The 27,952-nt window shown below is 34.0% G+C and overlaps 1 protein-coding gene across 1 annotated transcript in view; it reads right to left on the bottom strand.

Moving 5' to 3' along the window:
• The window catches only part of ARHGAP15 (Rho GTPase activating protein 15), a 485,392-nt gene that overhangs the window by 218,657 nt on the left and 238,783 nt on the right, over nucleotides 1-27,952 (bottom strand). The window contains exons 7-8 of the mRNA XM_081336568.1: nucleotides 19,464-19,562; nucleotides 17,190-17,313 (exon numbers count right to left, since the gene is read on the bottom strand). Coding sequence (XP_081192694.1) covers nucleotides 17,190-17,313; nucleotides 19,464-19,562 — 223 coding nt within the window. The remainder of the gene's footprint in view (nucleotides 1-17,189; nucleotides 17,314-19,463; nucleotides 19,563-27,952) is intronic.

The raw sequence follows: 27,952 nt of genomic DNA, 5'->3' as shown, positions 1-27,952 counted from the left end.
GAAACGGTGAAAGTTGTGACTGATAAAATTTTTGCAGGAAGGACAAAGATGTTTTTAAAATTCTTCTTGCTGTACTATTCCTATAATATCTATGGTACCATAGATATTATACCACCTGATCAAAGAAAGTTTGTTTCTGTTTTGCAAGATATAGAAACAATCCAATTACAATGAATCATGTAGATGACTTTTTTTAAAAAAATGCTGACTTTGTCAGCACAGTTCTGAAATTTTAATTCTTTTGTCGTTGGACTAGTTTGCAAACAGAGGAACTCTGAAGTCATACAGTATGAAGTACCGCAATTCATTGATTTTGGACTTGTCCAATCTGTAAGAAAGTCCGAAATGTATGTGTACATTGGAAGATAGGCTTTTTCTATGGCTTGAAAAAAATGTTTAATAAACAAGTACATAATGAGGAACTAGAATGGATAAAACACGTATATATAAAAGTGTATGGAAATTTGTGCAAAGTCTTCTGCTGAATTTTTGAACTTTGAGACTAAAGGGAAATTGAAGTCAGTAAACTGAGAAATTTTGCAGTAATAAAAATAGCAGAAAAATAACAGAATTGCTTATGCCTATCTATTGTATGCACATGTGTCTCTCTCTGTGTGTGTTGAAGCTACATTGGCTGCCCATTTGTTTCCAGGTCCAATTCAAGATGCTGGTTGTCATCTTTAAAGCCCTACATGGCCTGGGGCCAGGTTATTTGAAGGACTGTCTTTTCCCAGTTGTATCTACCCAACTCACCAGAGCAGGGAGGCAGTTATGGGTCCCCTCTCTTAAGGAGGTCTGTCTGGTGGGAGCAAGAAGAAGGGCCTTCTCTGTAGTGATTCTCTCCTGTGGAACATCATCCCTGCGTTATTAAGATTGGCCTGCATTTTGACACTCTTTCAAAAGGCCCTGCAGATATGGTTTGGCCAATGGGCCAGAGACCTCAAGGTAACAGGGAGCCCATCAAGTGGTTGGTTTGATCGTTCTTGCTAGACGGGTGGGTGTTTATTGGGTTTTGTATTGGAATTTTATTTTTGTGAGCTGCCCAGAGTCACTGAAAATGAGTTGGGTGGCCATATAAATTTTCTTAATAAACACGCATGAGTGCGCACAAACACAAATAAACACAAATACACATAACTTTCACCCACACTCTACTGCTTGGGGCCTTTATGACAGGGATTGTTGGAATGCCAACTGGATTCCTCTGTAGATGTTACTGGAACAAAAAACAATTAATCGGAAGTCACTTTATTGGTTGTCACTTATCTCTTGACTTCTCCTTGACTTCCCACTTACTACAAATAGAATTCTACCCACTGGATCTGCATGCATGTAACATAAGAACCCGTATCATTTCTTCACCAAGAGCCTTCTCTGAACTGGAAAAGATGCCAAATTGTAGTTGTTCCTGCAAATCAGTGCTGACATATAATCACCATTTATCTTAATTAGCTCTGAAATATGTGAGAAGAGTGACAGGGTGACACTTACCATAGGAAAAATATACCAGCAGCAAGAAAACAGGAAAGCAAAGAGACAAAAATATGTATGATCTGCCGAGAAACACTGACTTAATCATCTCACATCTATATTATGAAGGAATCAAAAGCTGTAATGGAGTTGAGCTTAAACTATTCCAAACTACTGAAATCACAGTTTTTATAAAAGATGTTTATAAGCAAACTATAGAATTGCTTATGGCAGAATTAGTACAATTGTGGAAGGCAAAAACAGCATACTTGAATCCATGTAATTTTGTACTAATATGATAGTTGAGCAAACAAAACATATGTCATATATCTTATCCATTTACATCAAAGTCTGTTTTTTAAAAAGGAAAATTTTGTACTTGCTGTGGAAAGATCAGCGATTACTGTTTACAGAATAGAAGTAACGGTAACTTACAACAAAGTTACTATTCCATAAGGGTATCTATATTGTCTTTCAGTGAAATGGATAGATTTTAGGTACTTTTGTTACTAAATTTGTTTTTGTTTTTTTCCTTTCAGTAGAAAAGTGATTGGTAATAGACAACTAAAGGCAAGCAAGATTGTACAATCAATTGAAGGCAGAGTTTGACACAGAAAAGTACTCCTGGCGGAAGAGATTTCCATATAGGTACACTTATGCTCCAAAGACTTAGAAAAGGCTGTGAAACAGCCACATCAAATCTGACACCTACTTCTTTGTGAAACTAAAGCAATCATAGGATCTTAAGGCTCCACTAATAAAAGTCAAGGTGAATGGTAAGAAATGGGACTAATATTAAATATAAAAAAGGCCAAACTAATGACAACAGCCAGCCTTAGATCTGACAATGAAGATATCAAAGTGGTGGAGAGTTTCTCTCTTTTACAATCAACCATCAACAGTAAAGGAACAATCAGTCAAAAAATACGACACTGCAGACTGGAACTTGGTAAAGTATATATTTCCAAGGTCTTGGGAAAGTTATTCAAATACCATGATGTGTTTATAACTACAAAGATCAAACCACTATATCCTGTGTTCTATGCAAGCAAAAATTGGACTTTGAAGAAACTGGTTAGGAAGACTGTTTGAATTCTGCTATTGCAGAAAGCTCCTGCAAATACCATACACACCCAAACTATCAAACTATCCTATTCTGTTTATATTAGGTGAAGGCCTAGCTCTCTGAAGAAGGCTCTACTGCTGTGAAAAGGGGAAAGAAAAAGGACAAGAGAACCAGCAGCAAGGTGGATGGACTCAGTTACAGTGGGGATGAGTGCGCCATAGGAAAAGCTGATAGGTGAAGTTAGGGGTAGATCATCAAAGAGAAAATGTATGTGTGGTCATTAAGAATTGACAATTATATAATGGCACATAATCAATTAATCATATATAAGAAATCTCAAAACTGATCTTCAGAGATTTTACTTTAGTGCATCTTAAGTAGTAGAGATAGGAAAAGAAAAGACCTTACTATAAATCTGGTACAAATAAATACTGAAAAGTCCAAATTTAGCATCTTCCATATTTAAAGGTTAAAGGGTTAACAGGATGTATTTTTCTTAAAATGCCTAGAAAGGATTTGTGTCTCTCACTTTGGGTTTTCATGTTCATGAATCTTATCACTTTGAACACCCTAGCAGTTACTAACAAGTTTGCTTCCCATCTCTTCAATAATATATGAAATCACTCCCAGATTAAGAGGCTGTGCAACTACCTGCTGTATTCTCAGGGTTATGATTCCTTGCTTTAATTGTTCTTCCCCATCATGTATCTCTCTTTTCTCTCCAACTCCATTTCAAGCTGCTTCCATGAAAGTTGCCATAAAATATAAGTAGTCCTTGACTTATGATCACAAATGAACCCAAAATTTCAATTGCTCAGCGAGACAATTGTTAAGTGAATTTTAGGACCTTCCTTGCCACAGTTGTTAAGTGAATCACTGCGGTGGTTATGTTACTAACATGGTTATCAAGTAAATCTGGCTTCCCCACTGTCTTTGCTTGTCAGAAGGTCACAAAAGGGGAACACGTGACCCTGGGCTATTGCAACTGTCATAAATACATATCAGTTGCCAAGTGTCCGAATTTTGGTCATATTACCATCAGGATGCTACAACAGTCGTAAGTATGAAAAATGGTCATACAGCAAGTCACTTTTTGGGGGTACTGTTGTAACTTCAAATGGTCACTAAATGAATGGTTGCAAGTTGAGGACTACCTGTATTGCAGGAAATAGGCTGTGATTTAGATAATATAAAGGTGAGACAGGTCATTTTCTGTGTGGCTTATGATATTGCTACCTAGGAATTCTACAGCCGCCCTTTTTGTATGGGAGAAACATACAGACATCCAGAGAGACCGTGATCAGTCTCTTATGGCTTTATACTCAGGCCAATGTCTTTATTACAGTGGTTTCTAGGATTTGAGAACATATAGCATTTCCCCTTTAATTTTGAAAAGTTAAAGTCATATATTAGCACAGCAACACTGACCAATCAGAAAATGTTGACTTTTTGGAAAACTACATAAGGTACAGTTATTCTCTTGGTCTATTCTCACTTAATAATGTCTTTTGTAATTTTATGTTTTATTTCTGTTTTTGGTTTGGGGAGTATTAAACAATATGTTCTACCATTATCACAGGGTTTTCAACAATAGCATCATTTGGAAACAATTTCATAATACCTTGCATACTGGCCATTGTCTTGTCTCTCAGAGTTTATTACCTTTTCCTAAAGAAATAATTTTAAAGTAATTGAGGAATGTGTAATCAAAGGTCATATCTTGGTTTTCAATACAATTATTATTGCATTTGATTGTCTACTTTATCACGTAATCTCTACCTCAATTAAGTTATTAAAACATTATTGAATAACAGAAGTTCTAAAAGACTGGGGAATTTCACCCAGCTTTAAAAAGATTCAGTTCAGTTCAACAACCAAGTGAAATTGAGTTCTGCCCCTTCTGCTCCAAAAGTCAGGAAAAAAGGAAAAAAAAATGGCACTTCTGCTTTGTTAAAGAAGGGTTAAAGAAGAAATTTGAACCACCATTCAGGGGCAGTGGTAAATGCAATGTGGATATGATATCACCATGGATACAATCAAAGAAATATGGATTTGGATTTTTGAAGCTAGCTTTATTTCCAACTGGTTTGTGGATCAGAATCTACACATTTAAAGGTGTACAAAAAGTTCTATTTTCCAGTAATGCAACAGACAAACATATTTCAGTCTAAACGTGCAGATGGCAAAACAATGGATGAAGTTAGTTCAAATCAAAACAATAAAGTGTATTTTTTTGCCATTTTTTTTGCTAATTTTATTGAACTGATTTATTTATTTATTTATTTATTAATGGGATTTATATCCCGCCCTATCTCCTGAAGGACTCAGGGCGGCTAACAACAATAACATATAATAAGTACAGAAATTAAGATAAAAATAAAATTAAAATCATCTGTGCAATAAATTAAAATTAAAAATAAATTAAAAATTGTAAATATAATTAAAGTGCCTGTCAGTCCAGGTCAGCCAGGTGGAAAAGGAGTGTTTTGAGGCCGCGGCAAAAGGATTGGAGATTTTGGGCCATCCGAAGCTCAGGGGGGAGCTGATTCCATAGGACTGGCGCTCCCACAGAGAAGGCCCTCCCCCTGGGGGTCGCCAGCCGACATTGTCTAGCCGACGGTACCCTGAGGAGGCCTTCTCTGTGTGAGCGTACTGGGCGATGGGAATTTGTTCCCGGTAGCAGATGGTCCTGCAAGTATCCCGGGCCTAAGCCATGTAGGGCTTTAAAGGTAAGTACCAGCACCTTAAATCTTAAATTGTAATTATTGTGGATTTTTCCTGTTTGTTCATTTATTTATTGTGTTTTATACATCATCATCATCACTACCATAATCATCTTCGTATCCTTACCATCTGACATACTTTCCTCCACCTAAGTATATCCATAAAACATGTACTGATAAGAGAATATTTTCTGCCCCACTGTTACATGTAAGCATGATGTGCCAGTGTTTGTGATCAGAGTCAGATAATGTTTACAATTTATCTGTAGAAACAGAAAGGAATTAATATTTCTTTTTGATGAGCAGGACATATTTGACCTAAAGAAGTTACTGAGACGTTTACTTTTTACCTAGGGAATTGCCATATTACTAGAGGGTAACCCACAGAAACACACACATATCAAAAGAGAGTAAAGTGAATATAAAAGATGAATATGGAAGAAAAGATATGGAAAATGTGTGTGTGTGTGTGTGTGTGTGTATATATATATATATATATATATATATATATATATATATTGCTCAAAAAAATAAAGGGAACACTTAAACAACACTAGATAGATAGATAGATAGATAGATAGATAGATAGATAGATAGATAGATAGATAGATAGATAGATATAGATAAAGATATAGAATACCTTGCTAAGCCCCAAACACGGGGCAAATCTTATTTCCTGTTTCAGCCTAACCCAAGGCCATCAACAGGCTGTAGTCACACAGTGACAGCTCATATTTGTGTAAATTTTTGGGATTGCTAACAAAGTCTCCCTTTAATTCTTTGTTAGCAAGCCAAAAAATTTACATATATATATATATATATATATATATATATATATATATATATATATATATATATATATATATATATATATATATATATATATATATATATATATATATATATATATATATATATATATATATATATATATATATATATATATATATACTGATAAAATATTATCTAGCAAATAGAACCAGAAGTTCAACCTTAATATATTTGTGGAGCCTGAAAAATTCATATGGCTCCTAAATGCAATTTTGATATGTTAAACTATAAATTGTACATGTCTGGTAGGCATCTGGGTTGCCAACCACAATTGCATGGAAAACAAAACTGTAAGATCTTTAGATCTAAATCAATGTACAGACAAAACAGACACATGCCACTACAAAAGCATACTAAATTATATAACCTTACCACACAGAAGACAAGGAACTGACATCTCTGATCAAAGAAGAGATAAACCAAGATGTCCAACAAAGATGGAAAGCTTCCAGCTAACAGAACTCAAAGCAGAGTCACAGAGCTAAATCTAGCTGAGCAGCAAAAAGGTCATCTGAAAAGTGAATATATATTGTTTCATAAGGAGAGGATAACCCTGAAGCATATGAATGATATTTGAAAGAGAGGGAGGAAGGAATTCTACAATAAGTAACATCTACTGGAATTTACAGATGGACAATTGGAATTCCATTTTAGTGGCATTTATTTATGACCAAACATTTATATTCACAACTCTATCTTCTGTAAATCTTCCTGTGATTCTCTGTGAAAATCAATTCCTTTATTCTGACAACAGTGTGATTACAAGTATATTGTCTGTCCAGGGGCACAGTCAATTAAGGATAAACTTTGTAACATTGAGGGCAATTAACCAGTGAAATAGCTTCAGACGTTCTGGGTGCCTCGTCACTAGAGGTTTTTAAGAAAAGACTGGACAGCCACCTATCTGAAATGCTATGGGGTCTCCTGCTTAAGTAGGGGGTTGGACCAGGACAGTGGTAGGCAAACATGGCTCTTTTATGACTTGTGGACTTCAACACCTACAATTCCTGAGCCAGGAATTCTGGGAGTTGAAGTCCACAAGTCATAAAAGAGCCAAGGTTGCCTACACCTGGACTAGAAGAACTCCAAGGCTCCATCCAGCTCTATTCAATTTATTATTATATTTTGATTACAGAAAATAAGCATTATTTTTCTCCCCCAAATGTCAGCCTTTCCACTGATTTAGGTATGAATTCATGTGTAAAGATAAAAAGGAGCTTTGAAATCAGAAGAAAGCTTTACTCCAATAGAAGAGTTTCCCCCCCCCCCAAACTAACATTCATTGAATAACCTTCTTTAACTTGTTTTCCCTTAAACTGTCTAATTGGATTTTTAGTTGGAGTAGTGGAACAAACAGGAGGAGCTGGGGGAACACATTTGTTTTTAAGGAACTGATTAATGTGCTTCCATCCATAAGAGTCTGGAACAGCAAGTAAGCAAGGTCAATGAGTATTTGCCTTAATCAAAAATCCTGATTTGATACATATATATTTTATACCCTCTTATCTCCATCACCTTTGCTTCCTTCTTTCCTTCCTTCCTTCTTTCCTTCCTTCCTTCCTTCCTTCCTTCCTTCCTTCCTTCCTTCCTTCCTTCCTTCCTTCCTTCCTTCCCTCCCTCTCTCTCTGTCTCTGTCTCTGTCTCTCTCTCTCTCTCTCTCTCTCTCTCACACACACACACACACACACACACACACACACACACACACAGAAATTATTTCAAAACCACCAGGAAGCTAACCTCTGGATTAGTTATAAATAGCTACATGGAGGATGGAAAGAAAAAAATATTTTTCTCTACATAATACAATTGAGATTCAGTTTTGTTCTCTACAAAACTATAACTAAGAAGTACTAATTAAGACTAATTCTAACAAAGACTAATAAATAATTAATAGGATTAATCAGAAGTAAAGCAAATAATAATGGTAGCAAATGCCATCACTGATGATTTTGAAACACAATTGTATAAAAACGCATACAAGGGCACAGAGGATCAAGTCACAGGGACGCCACCTCAGAAGTTTCTTGTTCAACTAGATATGAGCTTGTCATGGCTTAGCAATGTGGAAGATGTAAATAGGAGTTGTTAAACTAACATCAGTAGTTTTATTAATTGAATGTTTTCAGTACAGGTCGTAAAAATATTTTTTTTTTTAGAAAGGAAATGCAAAACTGAGGTCAACTGGATGCACGGCTTACAGTAACTCTGTATCATATAATGCATGTTTGATTCACACACTGTAAAAGTTAGGGATTAGTCCTGATAAGTGAATGTAATTTATAGTTGACTTTATTTTGAGTAATAAAATCAGTTTATCAGAAAAGTATATGACTTATTTGTCATGTCTCAAATCAGTATTTTAAAACATAAAACAACATTTTAAAGGACAACTTTAAATGAAATAATTATATTTCATTGTTATGACGTTAGGAAAGAACTAAGGTAGGGCTGCATAAATTCAAATAATTAGGATATAGCAGCCAAAAGATTCATACAAGTCTAACTCTGGCAGCCCCTAACTTAGGCAACTTACTAGACCAAAATGGTTTGCCACTAATTTTGCTAGTATATCTTCACGTCAGCATAATCTTGTAATCTTCACAATGAATTTGGAGGTCACTAGGGAGCTGAAACAAGGTCTTTCAAATTGTATACTCTTTGCCCGTCCACATTTCAGATTTCTGAATCTGAAGCCCATTCAAGATGGATTGTCAGCTGTCATCGTCAAATTGCATGCTTTGTTGTTGTTGTTGTTTTTATACATAATATCTGTATATAATATGTAGATCCAATCTTGCTTCCATGGAACTCAAGAGGGCAAACATTGTTCTCTTATATAAGGTACCAGTTCAAGATAACACAACCATTTTGATGGATGAATTAGCATTTGATCTGGAGTCTCTCTGGTCCTATCCACAATGCAGCTATTAGACACACTGGTTTTATATGCAGGAACCAAACATGAACCTAAACATTTATATTCTAACCTCCAGTATGAGGAAAGTTTAACTGAGAGAGAGAACATGCAAATGATTAACCTTGGAATCCTCTAACATTACTTACCATGCAAATTACAGTATATGGATATAAATTATTGCTTAAAGAAGATGTTTAGCTGTACTATACAGTAGCAATAGGAATTTTCTATCCTACAGGCTCCAATAGCAAATAGTATAAATCTGAGTTGTATAAATATAAAGTACAGTTTAAAGAAACATGAAACCATTTTAAATATCCTTTTACAAGATTACAGGTGTAACTAAATAATTATAATAGATATTTACAATACTGGACAAAGGCAGGACTACTGTACTTAATAATCCTTCGCTTTAGAGGAACTGAAGCCTGTTTGAAATATTCCTTTCTGTAGTTTGCTATATAGATTTCACCAATATTGAGTTCATTTTTTTATTAAGAATATGCAGCTCGCTCCTTCAGAACAAAAATAAAATAAATTTAGAAAGAATGTATTTGTAGTTCCTTTATGTTTTTGAACTTAAGTCATTCAATACCATTTTGAACAAGTCTAGAGAGGTTTTTAAGGCAGGCATTGTATATTATACCATTCCCCAGGGTTCTGTGTATGATCATCTTTATGAAAAGCCTCTTTGGCTCCCTGTTGAATAAATATGCATTTTATTTCACTAATCTTGAAACAACAGGAATAAAGTTTGCCTAGGTCTTTTATACCTCAGAGAACAAAACCAATACTACAAATCTTTAGAGAGAAAGGATATACAAAAAAGGCTTGAGGTGAATATTTCAAAGTAAATATTCTTAAATGATGTGCAAATTATTCCAGCACTTGAACATGATATATGAAAGGGGATTAAGCAAGTGAAACAAAAACCTAGTTTAAAACTGTTTGGGTTTCAAAGTCAGAGATGAGAGGTTGTTATTGGAGAAGGAAGAATAAACCAATGACAGCAACCTATGGCCAAGGTATTCATTGACTAATCCTCTCTTGTATTGCTTACCACTGCCACTTAAACTCCAACATAATATCTAATTCAAAATTAGACATGTTTTTCACTCTACTGTTCTATAAAAGTAATATATATCTGAATGACAACAATAGTGAAATAATGAAAACTTTACTCACATTAGCATGTACTCTTATGTACTCCCAATGAACAAAAGAACTTGAACGAACACATTATTGCCAATGCACTATACTCATAAAGCAACAACTACTTACTTTTAATTAGAATGCAGCAATAATGTTTGCAATATGAGGCCACTTCAGGCAATTGTAACTTGGCTAAATGCTATGACTGCAGATCTTTCCAACTAAGATCTGCTCACGATAAAGAGCATATAGAATTCCCCACACTCCCCATAGCTCCAAGGAATATTCATACAATTGCTATACTATTCAGAAACCAGCTTCTGTTTGACCCATCAGAGTGTCAAGCTACGAAGCCTGCAGTCTTTAGGACTGTTGCATGCTTCTAGTTTGTCAACAGTGTGGGAGAGGGAAAGAGGGGAGACTTTGAATCCACAGGTGCTCCTTATCAACTTGAGAGATGAAGCATTGTTTTGGTAAACTATAATTTCTTCTCATAACAATTACCAGAAGATATATTGGACAATGTGACCTGAGCTGTCAGGGGGGGGGGGAGTTTTACTCTTTTAATTATCCGTTTCCTGCCATAGCTTTAGAGTTAGCTTTCCTTCTAACTTGCCGGATTGTTTCTTGCCTAATAAAGTTAACATTTCTTGCAACATTGCTACTGTCAAGACTGAATTGCTAAAATGCTTGCTAACCTCTGTCGCTACTCAACTTGACATAGAAACGGGGTGAGAATAGCTTGGGAGAAACAAGATTTTAAGAAGCTGTCTACAGACCATGAGAATGAAGGTCACAAAACCAGATGTCTGATGGAGACGTGGACTGTTCTCATAACAAACCAAAGAAATTTAATTGGGCAATGTGAACACGTGGTGGGTGGGGGTTATTGACAGCTATTGTTAACTAACCAGATTTTTGTGTAGGAAACTTAGAGCTGACTTTGCTTTTTCAGTACCGAGATGTGAATTCCATAAAGTTTATCTTTTATGGCACCTTGAAGCCGTAGAGTTTCCTCAATGTTGAATTTGCTGATTGGACGGTTGACAGTTACTTTTCTTCATAAAGAGTAACTGTCTGGGGGCGAGGGTGGGACATAACTAGGGAAATGCACACAATATGAACTAAAGATATGTGGGCTGAGTAGGACAAGGAGATGACCATGGATTGGTTTCAAGATAGTTCTGAGAGACCAAGAGCTAATCACTTTCTGTTTCAGCTTTCATTACAATGATTTTTTTTCTAATTTCTCTATATTTCTTTCTCTTGTGTCTTTTAGACTATAAGCCTACAAGCAAGGATTGAGTTTCTTTTGATGGTTATACTGTAGCTGCTAGCTGTCCTAGTCCTTTCATTTGTAAGGCAAAAGACATACGGGAACAAATTATATCTGATATTTCTTTCACTCAATATACTAGCTCCATCCTTGAAGAAGGGGTGACGTGCTGGCTCAGTGGTAAAGAGACTGGGTCTGTTGGGTGGACTGCATTTCATTATCAAGCGTCTTGTCTTCCAGATTACTTATAAATAAATCAATAGCTAAAGAGCACTCTTCTTCCTGGGAAGCACCCTTTGCTTTCATTGGGTGGGTGGATGGGGATAAACATGTATGCACTGAAGGGAAGAGGGGTGGTTATTCATAGCTTGGTCTTGATTCAGAAAATTTATAGTGGTTCTTTTATCATAACAATGATAGGAAGAAAAAAGGATCCAAGAAAAACATGTCTGACCATCATATATCTACCCAGTGCAGAGAAGTGTTGCCGAAACCCTTGTTTCTGGGGCAAATTGACCATGTTTCTTCTGCAGCCATCCAGGTAGATCTGGAATAACACCTTCTTGAAACTATGGTGACTTGCAGCCAGCCACAGTCAACATAATTGCATTAGGCATCTGACTCAGTGTAAAGCAGATTTGTATCACTTTATAGTTCCAACCCAAAATATAAAATTAGCTTCTATTAAAGCAAGTGAGGGTTATTTTGGAAAGAAATGATGGGAGAATCCCCTACTGCAGTTCAAAACTGATCCCAATAAAATCAAAAGAATTTGGAAACCATCCAGTGGATGTTTGAAATAAATCCAACTTTAAATTGGGTGGATTCCAGTTGCACTTCTATTATTGTAGAAACCTCATGTTTCAAGTCCTAGGGACTGCAAACATTCTCAGCAGCACTTGGATCTTTTAAGAAATATAACTCCTATAGTTCCTGATATTACTAGTTTTTGTAAAATACATGCAGGGCATGCATCTGGAACCTGATACATGGATTCACAAGGAATGGACTGTAGAAACTTCATTCAATGTCATTGAAATTTAGGAAGGAGAAGATGAGGGAGATTAGAGGTATAACAAAAAAGCTCTAAATCATCCCAGACATCTAAACTCAATCCAACTGGTTCTAAATTTGGGTTAATCTAGACAGGATTGAGAAGCAGTCCAAAATTAGAATCCAAACAAAGGATATTGGAACAAATCAGAGAACCAGAACAGCTTTTTGTTATGTCAAATGTATTTTGAATAAAAGCTTTCTTACAGTCCTTCCACCCAGAATGACCTAAGGCTGGATATATCCAAATGATTTAAGATCTGCGGATACCGTAATTCCTGTGAAAATATTACAATATGCAAGATAGTTTTCCCTAAGCAAGAAGCACCTACAAACTTTATGGCTTCTAGCTTGAGCTGCAGCAGTTGTAGAAAGGGAACAGCTGAAGAAATGGATTTTTCAGAGTCCCATCCAAAGACTATTAGTTCTAAGTAAAATTATTGCATTAAGGTGGTAAATTAATGGTCAACTCTGGAATCCAGATTCTTTCCTGTTTAGCTCTGACTGTGCTCCAGGATTTCTGTCTAATTAGGTTCTGTAGAAGGGAGTAATGTCTGATAAATAATTAATTTATTATGCTTCTGAATATGAACCACAATATATCTTGTTGAAGGTGTAATGGTCACTGAATATCCCTAAATAGTAGTAAATTGCATTTACCTGTAAAAAAATAATGTAGCATAAAAAACTGAAAAGAAAATCAGAATGATGAAAATGTTAAGAAAATCATAAGCATTTGCTGAACTGACCTTCACTTGCAGTCATTGTCTGATAAATATGCATGTTTAAATGATATAAAATATGTTTATCAGCTTTAGGAATTGGAAATCTATTTATAGCCGGATAGGTTTCAATTACTAATAAAGTGTGGGGCTACCCATATAGTTAAGAAATATATTTAGTTTTTCTTTAAAAATCACACTGTTATTTAGGATAAGATGCATGTTAATACATGAATCTTATTTATTTTTTCTATCATTTTTGTAGTCTTTTTAGAGCAGTTTTTGTGAGTGGAATAATAGCCGTGGATAGGAAAATGCTTCAACCATTCATCTTATTAACTTGATCCCTGCATGGACCTCTCCTACCTGTGGATGAAAAGATTTAACAAAATACTGGACCAAGTCAAAACCTTAGAAGACAGAACAGAGTGATATGGTCAAGTATCCAGTTCCTTTATTTGCAATTATTTCTCCATTCTAATTTCCAACCATTTTTCAATTATAAACAACATAGTCAGAAACATATTTTGTGTGTCTCTTTGAGTTAGCAATGACTCCTTTGATCATCTGAAGAAGTCACTGGAGTTTTCTTGACAAAGTTTAGAGAAGTGATTTGCCCTTGCCTGCTTCCTAGGGTGAGAGAGACTGACTGACCCAAAGTCACCCAGCTGGGTTTTCACCTAAGATGGACTATAACTCACACTCTCCCAGTTTCTAGCTTGATGCTTTAATCACTATACCAAACTGGTTCTCTAGGAATATACTCTTACATAGAATATCTGATACAGTCCTAATAAGGATTCTTTAAACAGTTACAGTAATCCAGCAAATTTTACATGCATGCATAATTCACACTGATAACTTTCTACAATATAAGAAGCATGAGATGCAAATGCACATTCCAGGTAATAACCTCCGAGTGTTCTTTTACGTCTAAACACTTTTGAGTTGTAGAAAAGTGAAGGATGAATACCTAAGGAGTCTGATATGGCAGAAACCCAGCATTTAATATCAGGAGAGAGAAGAAAGAACATTAAACATACAAATGCTATTTCAAATATTAAATCAGAGGCTGATTTCTCATTCATTTTACTTTAAGTATGATCTTGTTCTTCAGTCTTCAGTTTCCAAAGACTAGCCAAGAAACACAACTATTCCACTTTTTAAAACTCTGTTAAAATGCCCTCTCACAAATCCTGGATGGATCGTCTCTGAGCTTTGCAGTCAAACTGGACAATGGAACGACCACCTGTTAACTGCTAACAATGTGTCATTACCACTTCTCAGGCCTTTTTTAAAGCAATTTTGGCTCTGGCTGCTGATAATTCTGGCAATGATACTGGTGTGAACATTAAGGGCATGGAAAGCCAAAGGCAAAAAACTGACAACACAATTTGTGCTTTGACTACTAATAAGTAAGCAAATGCTAACATTTTTCTAATTCCACATAATTACGCCCTCTCAAGGGGCCAAAAGAAAATTTGAAATACATATTTTTAAGGCAATTCAAGCTACGCTGTATAAACATACACACAAAGCTGAAATCCGTGCAAGTTCACAGTGGATTGTTCTTCCTTTTAAAAAGAAAGTTTCAGCACGGCAGGGGCTCCTCACAACTTTTTTTGTGGTTCAAGTGTTGGGTTGTCTGCTAACTTTATCTCATTGGTGGGAACTTGATCTGTCTTTTAAATCATTACTGAAGAGATGTTAGAATTATGATGCCAAGAAGCATAAAAGACAACAGCAAATGGTGAGACAGTTTAATGGCTTCCTGCCAGAAAAAATGGCAAAGAGGTAGGGGCCTATGGATTGGAGCTGTTCTCCATGAGCCACTTTTAAGTAGGGTTGAACAAAGGAGAGACAAACGATTCTTTAGCAAGGCTGAAAAGGAGTCAGATTTACATCCTAATGTGAACACGTTAGATAAAATGTTGATTGCTAGAACAATAAATACATTCAATATTATTTACCCTTAAAATGTTGGGGCATTTGATATAGCCTCCATCAGCTGTCAAATTTGCAGTTTAGCTTCTTAACTAATTGCAATATAGGTAGCTGACTGAGTTAACCATCTTGCAGAAATAGTATGCATCTGAAAGCTGACACTAAGTGGCTAAGGAAAGCAGATGTTATCTTCTTCATCTTTATGTTCACCTGCCCTCTTACAATGGCGCCTTGCTAGGAACAAAATGCTGAACAAAATGCATCAGAGTTACTGCTAGAGCCAAGGTGATCCTGAGCTATGAGGATCCAGTGATTCATTGCAGTTTCTCTTCTCCCATTTCCTTTCTTCTGTCTGCTTGATAGGACTCAGCATAGGAGCTCATACACTTGACTTCTCTTTAAAAAATGTGAGGAATGCTGGCTTTTTGCATCTCAGTAAGTTCTCTAGGAGAGAATATATATGCAGAATATCTGGTGGAGTTCTGAGGTATGTAGCCCTGGAGGTGGACCTTTTAATCCAGGTAGAATTGAATCAATGTGTTGGTCATTTCCCTTTTTCTTAGTTCAGATAAAATTCCAACATTCTCATGGTCTGCTCACCAGTAAAGTTCCTATGGAACCTATATATTTGGTTCAAAGTGGAATTCAAAGTGCCAGCATTTCCTATAAACCTCTTTATAGACCAAATCCTCATTATCTTTTCTAACTGGAGTCTGCTGATCTTATGAATTCTACCCAAGTGAATATGGTTGGGGTTCTCTTCCATTGAATGCTCAAGGGAATGGAGTGAAAGAATTGGGGTTTTATGAGATTGTCTCGACCCAGTGAAATGCTTCTTCCTCCCCTACTTGATACTCTTTCAGAAGGAAATGCAAGAGCATCTTCAATAAAGGAGAATATTTGTAGCTCAGGGTTGAAATGAGGGATCCTTGGTGCTCTCTGAGCTTGATTTGTTTTCTTGCAGATGTATCATTATCCAAACTAGATAATGTCTTTGGTGCTAAAGTCTTTTTCACCAGCTTTATTGAATTTAGATGGTTGGGTAGGATTGCTGCAACACTAGTGCTCAGTAGTTGCTTAAATTTATATTGAATTTACCTTTATTTTTATGGCTTTTTGTTGATTTTATGATACTTAAGTTTTTATTCTTTGCTTTCTACTGCTTCTTGTGAACTTCCCAGAACCTATGCTTAAGGTGGCATTCAATGTTTGTGAAATAAATCAGCTGGATTTTATATATATATATATATATATATATATATATATATATATATATATATATATATATATATATATATATATATATATATATATATATATATATATATACATATATATATATATATATATATATATATATATATATATATATATATATATGATACAGAGATCATTATCTTGTAAATAATCAGAAATATTTTCAAATAGTTCAAACTGTTTCTGTCATAAATTCATTTATGTGTAAAGTACTAGATCTTTAAGAACATAACAAAAGCTTTGCTGGATCATGCCATGCATCCAGCTAATCCAGCGTCCTGTTTTCCACAACTGACAACTAAATCTCTCCAGGAAACCCAGGAAATAGCTATAAATGCAAGAGTGTTCCCTTGCTATTTAATGGCATATTGCATCTGAACCTGGGAGCTGAAATATAGTCCTCCAAAATATTGCTAATTTTGTATGTATAACAATGTTATCACTGTTAGACTAAACAAGATTGGTGCCATGTTTATTTTGGATTCAGTGCTGATGCATTAGGAATTCACAAATTGATGCATGCTCCCTAATGATGCATTAATGCTGCACCCAACATAATTGGCACCCAACACACACTGAACGCAAGCCATGAATTTTTAATCACTCCACCCTCCATAAATTTTTGGTCCCATTTCCCTTCTTCAAGAGCCGTCACAACTAAAGAATTTTTTTGGGGAAAAACACATTGGAGGGTCTAAAAGTCAAGACAGAACACTGTATCTTACTGACAGAAGGTTCTCTATAACTTTTCATTACCCAAAATAATTTTACTTACTTAAAGACTTTCTATTTTCTGTTTTTGGTTCCTTACTTTCGGCATGAACACCCAGTAATTCAGAGCTAGAAGATCTCTGAATTTTGAGCTCGTTGTTCTTTGATATGTAACTCTTATCTTTTGGCTAGAAAGATAAAATGATAGAAAATATCCTTAGAAACATTTTGTGTAAATTAATGAAAGTAACAGAAATTTAGAAAACAAAATAAAAGCAAACAAAGCAAAACAAACTATTTTTTTTTGTACACAGTAGAAATTTTTTTACAGAAGTCACTGTACAAAGTATTTCACAAAACATGTAACTTAAAATCACTTTTTATTTCTACAAAAAAATCAGACATGAAAATATATCGGGCACTGATATATTGCATACTTTGGTTTGAAAACACAAATCAGGTCAAAACTTTAGGATGACATAAATGGAACACAATCCAATAATGTTATGTACTTGAAAAACACATTTCCATGACCATGTTGACTGCATGCTAAACCACCTTTTTCTGATGCCATCCTCTGAATTCATTGGAAAGTACCTAAACTTCAACTGAATGTTTGTTTATGCTTTTAACTAGGTAAGACATTATTTTCGTATTTTATTTATGTTAACTGATACCTGAATTTATTCTGGGACTTACAGTTACAATGTCATTTATGTTTATATGTGTATAAACATATGAAATACTAATGTACTTCTAACACTAGGTTTAGGAAAGCTATAAATGAATTTAATTAATTAATTAAATGTGTTTTTAAATTACTACACTGCAATTGTTTCTGTGTCCGTTAGGTGGTGGAAAGTGGTGGCAAGGAAGAACAAGAATGAAATCTGTATTGCGATTGAAGTTCTTCCTTTTAGACACTGCAGTGTAAGGATGAAAAGGAACCACATAAATCACATTTCATTATTTTGTCATAATCTTGGTTAGCTTTGGATGCCTATGTGTTCATATGTACTGTAGAATTAATTGAAAATAAGAAGATTCATATTTGCAGTCTTTAGATAGTCTCTGTTATTCGTCACAACAAATAAAAATATAAAATGAAAATTTTCATTTTTAATTTTGGATCCATATATTTATGAAGCCATAATAGTATCTTTTTCACATTTATGTTGTTCTGGTCAGTATTAGAGGAACAGAAAGATACTCTTATGTGCAATATGCATCTCAGCATTTGCTTCTTTTATTGTTATAGGAAAGTTTCATATATTCATTAAAGACAAGCAAATATATCATATCCCCTTCTTAGAGATAATTTTAGTGGACATATTGGCAGCATATGCTGATAGACTATCAGACACTTAGTTCAGAGTCTCATTTCCAGGTAAAGATATATAGAATTGCAAATTTAGTGTGTTGTGTCAGTGAAATATTCAAGCAACTGAACTTCCAGTAGACATCACTTAAAGTCTTGAAAAATTATCATTGGATAGCATGATAATTCATATTATATTATATTATATATTATATATATTATACCATATTAACTTCATATTATAGAGCTTTACCATTTATATCTTATTCAATTGCTTACTAGTAGTTTAAAAGAAGTGTCTATATTACACATTGAAATGCCACAAGCCGGTCTGGGCAAGATCTAATTAAACATGCAAGAAGGGTGTCTCTTCTCACAAGCCAAAAATGATACAGATCCTCTCAAATGGTTTTAGCATAATTAGGGAGGATGAAATATGAAATTTATAATAGGGATGGTGAAAACCATCCAAGAAAAAATGCAATCTGAAATTGGGTGGGGGAAGCAATTGTTAAAAAAATAGAGATCTGTCAGAGAAAGAGAAGGAAGGAAGGAAGGAAGGAAGGAAGGAAGGAAGGAAGGAAGGAAGGAAGGAAGGAAGGAAGGAAGGAAGGAAGGAAGGAAGGAAGGAAGGAAGGACAGCAGTCAGATGTTTACTGGTATTATTCGGTCTAATTAACAGGAAAATAATACACAAAGAATTCAACTATACTAATAGTCCTCTTAAAGACTATATAGTATAAATGACATAAAAAGAAAAAGTTAAATGACATTTGTTATTAAATGTTTGCCTTGCAACATATTTAATCATCATTATTTCAGAAAAGATACATCTTTTTTTCAAAACCTATTCAAATTATAATTTAGTCCAGAAACACTTTTAAATAGCAGATATAAGTACTTTTCCTAATTCAGAGGGAATGAGGAAGATGCATTTTAAACTTTACTTGCTGCAAAATAATATGAACACCTTAAATTACTGCATGATTAATAAAAGCAAAATCTAAAACAAATGCATACCAATCTGTCAATCGCATTTTTGATAGCACGGAACCAGTCCAATATGATGAAGTCAATATCTGATTGAAGAAGGACCTCATTTCCTGAAACTGTTGTGACCTAGCGATGAGAAAATGACATACCAGCAAACTGTTTGCTACATCATTTTATTTCAGTGTAATTCATCTTATAAACTCTTCTGTAAGTAAAAATTAAAATCAGCAGAAAGCTGATTGTGTTATTTCAAACTATTAAGTATTTTACAACAAAAGCTACTGTGACATTTCTTTTACTTAAAATTCAGCAAATGTATGCATAAATAAAAAATCAATATAAGGCAAATTCATTTTTTAAAAAGTGTTTGCTCCAGGACAGCTTGCATGATTGGCAGATTATGTCAGTCCATACTGATCTGGGCAGCTGGTCTGTTTGATACTATTTGCTCAAATAACATTTTAGAACAAGCTGCCTTTGAGATTGGTGTGGCACTGATTTTCATCTAAAACAACATTTCTAGGAAAAATTGAATACTCTCTCTTAGGCTTTCCCTACAAATTTAAAACGAAGCTTAAAGTGAAAGTGGATATTAGCCTGAATTTCTTGTACCAAGTGCTTACCGTATATTTGTTTCGCTAGTTCACTGTAGTGAAGTATCATATGATGAATAAGGAAATACATATTATTAAAAACACTTACAATATTTAGTACTAAAATATAAGTACCAAGCATAAGTCATATTCCTACTCATCACTTAGGGGGCATGTGTTTAAAATACTGGTAATATCCCATCAACTTTTCCCATTGCCAAAAGTATTTTAGTTAGAAGAAGATGGAAGATTTTTGACTGGACTTCTATTTATGAGCTCTCAAGAGATGATCTATAACAGAGTTTACAGGCTAGAGTGACATAGTAGACAGAAAAGTTCTGTTGCACCAAATATTTGTTCAAAATTGGATTATGCCCATAACCAGAACTCAAATCCAACTTTTACATAAAGAAAATCTCAAGGGCAGAAAATACTGGACAGACTTACTGTAAATAGTAACAAAAACAAATATTCGAATACTTGTCATCACAGAAGAATATTCAAATACTAGCAAAACATAAAAATGACCAGAATGCAATACCAGTGAATATTGCATACAGCAAATTTTGGAGGCAAACTCATTGAGGGGAAGCGTTGCCAACTTTAAAGAAACAAAAAAGATTTGGACAGAATTGGCAGAATTAATCTGACCAGGTTTATTCACACATTATTATGAGATAGTCTTTTTTTATAGACAGAGAAGTATCCAGGTTAATCTTTTGTAGCAGATACAACAAAAAATCTCATTGTTCCTTAAAGCTTATGAAATCTTGGGACTGATGTCAGAACATGGTAGCCTCAGCATGTGGGTGACAGTACAAGATGTGTAAAACCCTCAGACAACTATTTTGCTCATATTTATTTCTGCTTGACAAACTGACAGAGCATATCTATTTCTTTTATAAGAAATATATTCCATTTATTTCATTTATGACAACACACAAATCTAAAATATATATTAGGAATATAGATTTGTGAAACATACATTGAGTTCTGTTGCTAACATATAATTAGAATAAATATTAACAATATCAATTCTATTTTCTATCTAGTTGAGTTGATAACATCAGTGTTATTTGAATGACAACTTGTTTATTCTAATACATAGGAAAAGTTAACAAAATATAAATTCAACGAAACTGTCTTATGGTGTAAATACATATGTTCCTTCATTTGATCTTTCAGTTGGTGCATTTTCCCCCTCAAGTGGTATTATAAGCAAAAATGTATTAATATCACATGAATATCACAACCACGTATCAATCTTAATATGCTTCCACATCAAATAAAAATGAACTATTTAGTGGCATAACTTTTGATTCCTCCCTAATATGTTCCTTCCATAACTTAGGCTCTTAACGTGTTCCTGTGGACTTATGGCTTTTCAGGTAATTTTTGATAATTAACATAGACATGCACATACCTAGTATTCCTAGGTAGAAAATATTGTCCCATTCTACGCAACTATGCCAACTTCCAGAATAACTCTACATAAATCTTAAAAGCAGCTGTTGACTAAGACAGGTGTTCACAAACATTGTGTATTTTAAAATAGAGGAAAGTGGGTGTTAGTCACACAATTTTAAAATGCCACAAAATTTAATGAACTTGAGGGATGCAGATATAAGTATTTCATTCTTGTTTGGGACTGTGATTCTGTAGGATAAAAGATATGTCTTTAAGGGGAGATGACCATTTCCACAACTTTTCTGGGTTCAGCAAAAATGCAAAGGCGGGCCATATTTTTCACACATTTCCATTTTGGGTGACTTTCAAATACTTAATGTAGCACTCTCTCATGCAGAGAGAGAAAGACATGAATTAGACTAAATGCAATGGTCAGTCCAGTCTAGTTTGCATCTTCCAGTGCAAATATCACTTAAATTATCAATATAAATTGGGGAGTTTTGAAAGTAAAAGCAAGACATAATTAGTGAATTTACTTTGAAGGCTTAAGAGGGATGTAACATTAAATTCAAGCTTTATTAAAATACAAGTATTTCAGTATTGCATAAAAATATGTATTCTTATGATATGTAAAAAAGGTACTTCAGTGCTAACAAGCAAAGCAACATTCATTTTGAAAGTGTTTGTTTTAATGTGTTGTTTGTAATCATTGTATATAATTGGTGATGTATGACTATATCAGCAAAAGTACATCACAGAACAGGGAAAAGTTAATTCATTTAAAATACTGTCTGTATCTCAAACAAGTCCTTTTCTCATAATCTTCAGAGTTACTAGATGGTTTCAAGAAGACTGCTACTGCTCTCTACAGTTTAAATGCATCCACTTCTTAATTATTCTCAATAACTGACTTTCTTTTCTCCATCTCTGGCATTCAGAGACAAGCACTACCAAAACTTTGAATTTGATGCAGTTAAAGTTTTATAAACACTTCTATATATTTTCTATTTAAATACACTGAAGAAAAAAAAAATGCTGAAATAATAGTTTAAATCATATTTACGTTACTAACAATATCATTTAAAGACCTTCGAAAAGAGTTCAGGGGGAACTTATGCCAGATTTTGCCTGAACAATCTACAGTCATAGCCCTAAATAATCATATTAACACAAGTTTGAACATCTTTCTTATCAAGCATCAATAAGAAAACTTAGAGACTAGAGATATACGAATGGAAATTTGCAAATGTGTTCAGGAAAAACAGCTACTTTTTATTTTGTTTGTACTCTTTTTGATTTAATAGCTTTAAAAATACCTCAATGTTCCTGCATTCCATCATTCCCAAGCATACATTCTAACACAAAGCGATAATGAATTAAGAGATTTCAGCAGCAGACTTCTTATAAGGGATAAAGGACAATACACAGTTTTCTCATTTCATTTTCAGCATTCATTCAAAGGGGGGATTTTGAGTGAAGGTTCCTTTACCCTCCGTTACTGATTCACTATGCCAATTTGAGGTCCAAATAAATGAAATGTACCAGATCCTATATCATTGCCCCCCCCCACCTTGACGTCTTGGCGAGAACAGCACCAATATCTTTCCTATTTGTGAATCAGTTACATGAAGTTGCATCATCTATTTACAAACTGATTTGAAACAGTTGAAATATATTGGCTAACTTGATTCATAACACTGACTCAGTTTAGATTAGTGGTTTTCTCAGTGGTATCTCTTTATTATATTCTCTCTCCCTTTATTTTCAATATTCCCCTAAAAGGCGAAAGGATAGAGGCACAGGAGAAAAGCATGCACTCTTGCATCTAACATTTTGAAACTAATCAGTGATATTTTTCAATGGACTTTCTTGATCTTTCCCCCTTTTGCTTCTTCAATGGAGATTAAAAATATGTTTTACCTTTACCCCTTCAATTTATCTCTGTCATTTTTCTAGGCAGCTGGACACACTTCTAAACAGTTCTCATTCATTTTTTAAAAAATATCCATAAGATTCTTATGTCTGAAACCAGCATTTTGATCAACAGCACTCTAGCTTTCCTTGCATTTTTTTAAATAAAGAAATTAAACTAATCCTAATAAAATTAAGTGAAGCATAGAGCCAGGGGAGAAGAAACAAATTGTAGTTTCTATGGTTGCAATGTTATGTGCCCAGGTACTAGTTCTGTTCTTCCTTCCTTTCTTCTCTGTTTCATCTCAGAAAAAGGGAGTCAAAAGAAAAGTTCATCACAGGATAGATTTTAATTCATTTATTGACCATAGAAATATATCTACTTACTCCATATTGTTTTTTTTCCATACTAAACACACCTGTGGAAAAATTCACAAGTAGGATATAAAAACAATAGGTAGTCCAGCATTATACATTAGGAGCACATCCTTTTAGAAATATTTGGTGGAAAGATATGAGACAGTATAACTATTATTCTGTCCCAGAATCTATGATAAAAATCTCATTGAAAAAAATGCTGTTATATTTTTCTCTCCAGATGCTGCAGAGAATCATTCTTCCTAATATTTATTGGGTGAATTTCTTCCCTGTCAAACTAGGAACTTATGAGGCTTAACTCAAGGAAAAGTTTTATTTATTTATTTGTTTACAGGATGTATTTATTATTTACATATTACATTGTCACATTTTCTCCTACTTGCTGGGTCACAAAAATCCAGTTGACTATTAGATAATGGCAAAAAATATTTTAATTGTACTGTGGTCATCTAGTAATCATTACAATTTGTGCATTCTGAATATGGTAGCTTTAATTATTCTTGTTTTAAAATTAGTATTTAAAAAGTGAAATATGATTTTAAAAAGAATCAGTTTTTTAAAGAATATATTTCTCTGGCTGCTGAACTGGCAGATATGTATCCTGAGAATTTGTGTAAAAATAATACATACCTTAACTAGTAAAGGCAACCACAAGTTGCTTTTCATAATATAGCTCTCAAATTTTCTTCTTAAAATGGATTAGAAAAGAAAGTCTGCTTTTCCCCAAATTATAGCTGAAAAATGAATTCATGCAAAAATAATTCCAACAAAATTTGGAGAACAAAAATGGGTTCTGATTAAAATAGTTTCAATATGCATAGTCAATTAAGTTGGTTTCAAGACTTCTTATTCCTTAATTAATTCGGTTTCAATTACATTTCAATGAAATTAAAAAACAGACAGGGATTTGGCATTTTCTGAAAATATGTCAAAAGTGTATGTTTTGTTGGGAGCAGTATACATTCTCTTCAACCTCAATAAATCCATGTCTTAATCATGTTTATATTAAATAAATATACAGACGGAGGAGAGAAAGATATGCAATACACACAATAATGAAGTTAGTTCTCATTTTCTGGGTGCATAATTAAAGTGAATCAGATAAACCCATTTCGACTCCAATGTCTCTACCCGATTTCATTATCTGATCTAGTTTATCAGATGAATTATGCTAAATTAAAGGTGTTTATGACAACCATAAAAATTACATTTTTAAGGAGAATGTCTCTTAGGACAACTGTGCTTTGGTAACCTCAAATAATTCCTTCTGACAAGTCCAACGTAGCTCACAACTTTTAAAAAAAAAATACAGCTAAAATATCAGTGTGAGGAAAAACATCCTTAACTTGGGTTTTCAAAGCAGAGGGAAAAATATGCTGATAGTTAAAACATTTTGTGAGAATGTATCTGTCTTGTATCCCCCAAAGTTACTAGATGTTAAGTAAATATATGCTCATTGTCAAAAGAAAAAAAATGTTGCTTTGGCAACTCTCTTATTAAAATGCATTTGTAACCCCCATCTGTCAAGAAAGTTTTGAAAAGTTTGTTTACTTTGGATAGCAGCCCTATCCTGAGTTACCCCAGCAAACAATGATAACAGTCTTCAGAAGTTGTGTGAAGAACAAGCCACTAGGGATCCATTTTTGTTTTAATTGGCACACACAAACACTTTTCTGGTCTGTCAAGAAGATCAAGCTAATATGCATGGAGGGTGTTATATTCTCAGCTTTTGGGAGTACTAAGGCTCCCTTTATTTAAGTAATTTAAATGATAGACTGCAAAAACTTTGCAAGTCAGAAAAACTGCTTTATATTTTCAATGGGAATATTTTTTTTAAAGAACAGACAACGTTGTGTGTATGTATGTGTGTATGGATAGATAGATAGATAGATAGATAGATAGATAGATAGATAGATAGATAGATAGATAGATAGATAGATAGATGATAGATAGATAGACAGATAGACAGATAGACAGATAGACAGACAGACAGACAGACAGACAGACAGACAGACAGACAGATAGATAGATGTTGAACCTTACGTTGTAATTAACCTGCTTCTTTTGTTGCTGTTTCTTCATTTTTTTAAAAAGCATCCCAAAGTCTGGTGAATAAAAAGCTAAAACTACAAATTTTGCCAGCAATTTTGAAACTTTTTCTATTCTTAAAAAACAGCGAGGACATTTATAACCAGAAACTTATTGAATGCACTTTCTACTATTGCTGTGTATTCAATGTACAAAGGAAACCTGCATTTGAAAACAATGATTTTAGGAAAGCAAGCATATTACTTTAGGAAAAACAGGTACTACAGGCCGATCTCACATGGATTCAATATACAATGACTCTAGTTTAAACTCAAAAGAATGTTTCCTTAATAGAAAGTTAGTTACATCTTCAATATACATGTTCCTATAACAAGATCATAATACAGTTAGGAAGTAGAATTTGGCTTCATATGAAAATGAACATGTTTTAAATACTCCCTGCATATATCCAAAATATTCTGACTTTCTTATGTGGAAAATAAAAGAGGTAGTTACATTGTGTAAGGTGAAATCCTACATACACATGCATGGACATTGCCTGGACAGTCATCCTGGAATAGGAAATATACTTTTCGCTAACTGCACTGTGACAGAGTCAAAAAGAATAAAAATCTTTCCATTATAAATATAGTAAGTAGTTTATGATCTGAAATAAAGGCTACCTGCAAAATATAAAGGGCTGTGAAAATTTTCTTTCCAACACAATCCATTTACAAATGAAAAGTCCTCAATATCACAATAAATTAGTTTCCTATTTTTGGTTGTTAAAATTGTTGTTGGTCATAATGTTTCATACATTCATGCATTAAATAAATGTCATTAAACATCATGGTGTGGTCAAAAGTATACTTTTGTCATTTCCAGTTGTCTTTAAATACTGTATTAGCACAAGAAAAAAAAATTAGTCTTGAATAGTTCCATTCAATTAAGCAGGAAAATCACAGAATTATTACATTGAGATTGTGATTTTGAAACCTGTTGAAATGCTTAACACATTTATAGTGATTTGAAGTAAGCATTTTGCCTCCAAGAGAAAATATATGATTGAACTAATGCTGGTTATTTTATGGCTTATTTTAAAGAACAGACAATGTTGTGTGTATGTATGTATGTATGTATGTATGTATGCATGTATGTATGTATGTGTGTGTGTATGGATAGATAGATGATAGATAGATAGATAGATAGATAGATAGATAGATAGATAGATAGATAGATAGAATGTGGATTCCTCATCAAAATAACCTGAACGGAAGAAACTTCTTGGGTGAGAAGTGAAATGTTTCCAAAGGAAAAAAAAACCCAAGGAAGTTCAGTTGCCTTTCGAAACAAACCTTAGGGATGGTTTATGGATAGTTTTTATTTTATGATGTTTTGTCGTTATTAATTGCCCAAAGTCATCTGAATGGCCAATGTACCATTTTTTCAAAATAAATAAAAAATAAGCCCATGCAGATGATAGAAAAATCAAACTCTATACTATAGATGCAAAGAGAAGGACTGAAAAAGAGGAGAACAGAGCAAAATTTGAAAGACTATCCTCAAGAAACATGATCAACATGGTGGCTCTTATTTTATTTTGATAATTCTGAACTTCAATTATACATTTTGCCTAATGAATCAGATTTTATTACCTTGACAGCAAATATTGTATTTACATGCTGCCTTCTCCCTTTCTTTCTCGTTCACCCCTCTTGTTTCATTTAAAAAAAACATGATTTGTTCTATAAAATTTTCTACTACATTTTACGCAAGGCCTTGTGATACAATCAATTTACTAATCAACATATAAGACTGGATATGAAATCTGCATTTTTGGGGGGAAAAATCACAGAAGCAGCTACGTTCTACTGTTGGGTTAGGCACAAGTGGAATAAAGAAGTTGAGCCCAGTTAAAAAGTCACCCCATTTCTAGACACCAGACCAGAAATGTTTATTAGCAAGCAGAAGACATTTATGTCAATGTTGGATGAAGCAGAGGATCCTCTGACTGGGCACTGAGACAGTGTATGCCAAGTTTCACAGTTCTGTGAAATAAATCAGTTTTATGTTGTTCAGCTACTATTTCTTACTGTAATATGTAAAGACAAAAAATACAATTACTTATAAAACTAATGTATCTAATTATTATTATTTATTATTTATTTATTATTTAGATTTATATACCGCCCTTTCCCG

The sequence above is a fragment of the Vipera berus genome (genome assembly GCF_964194415.1).
Source record: "Vipera berus genome assembly, chromosome: 1".
Taxonomy (NCBI): Eukaryota; Metazoa; Chordata; class Lepidosauria; order Squamata; family Viperidae; genus Vipera; species Vipera berus.
Note: the sequence above shows the minus strand (reverse complement) of the source record. Positions and strands in the feature narration are given on the sequence as shown.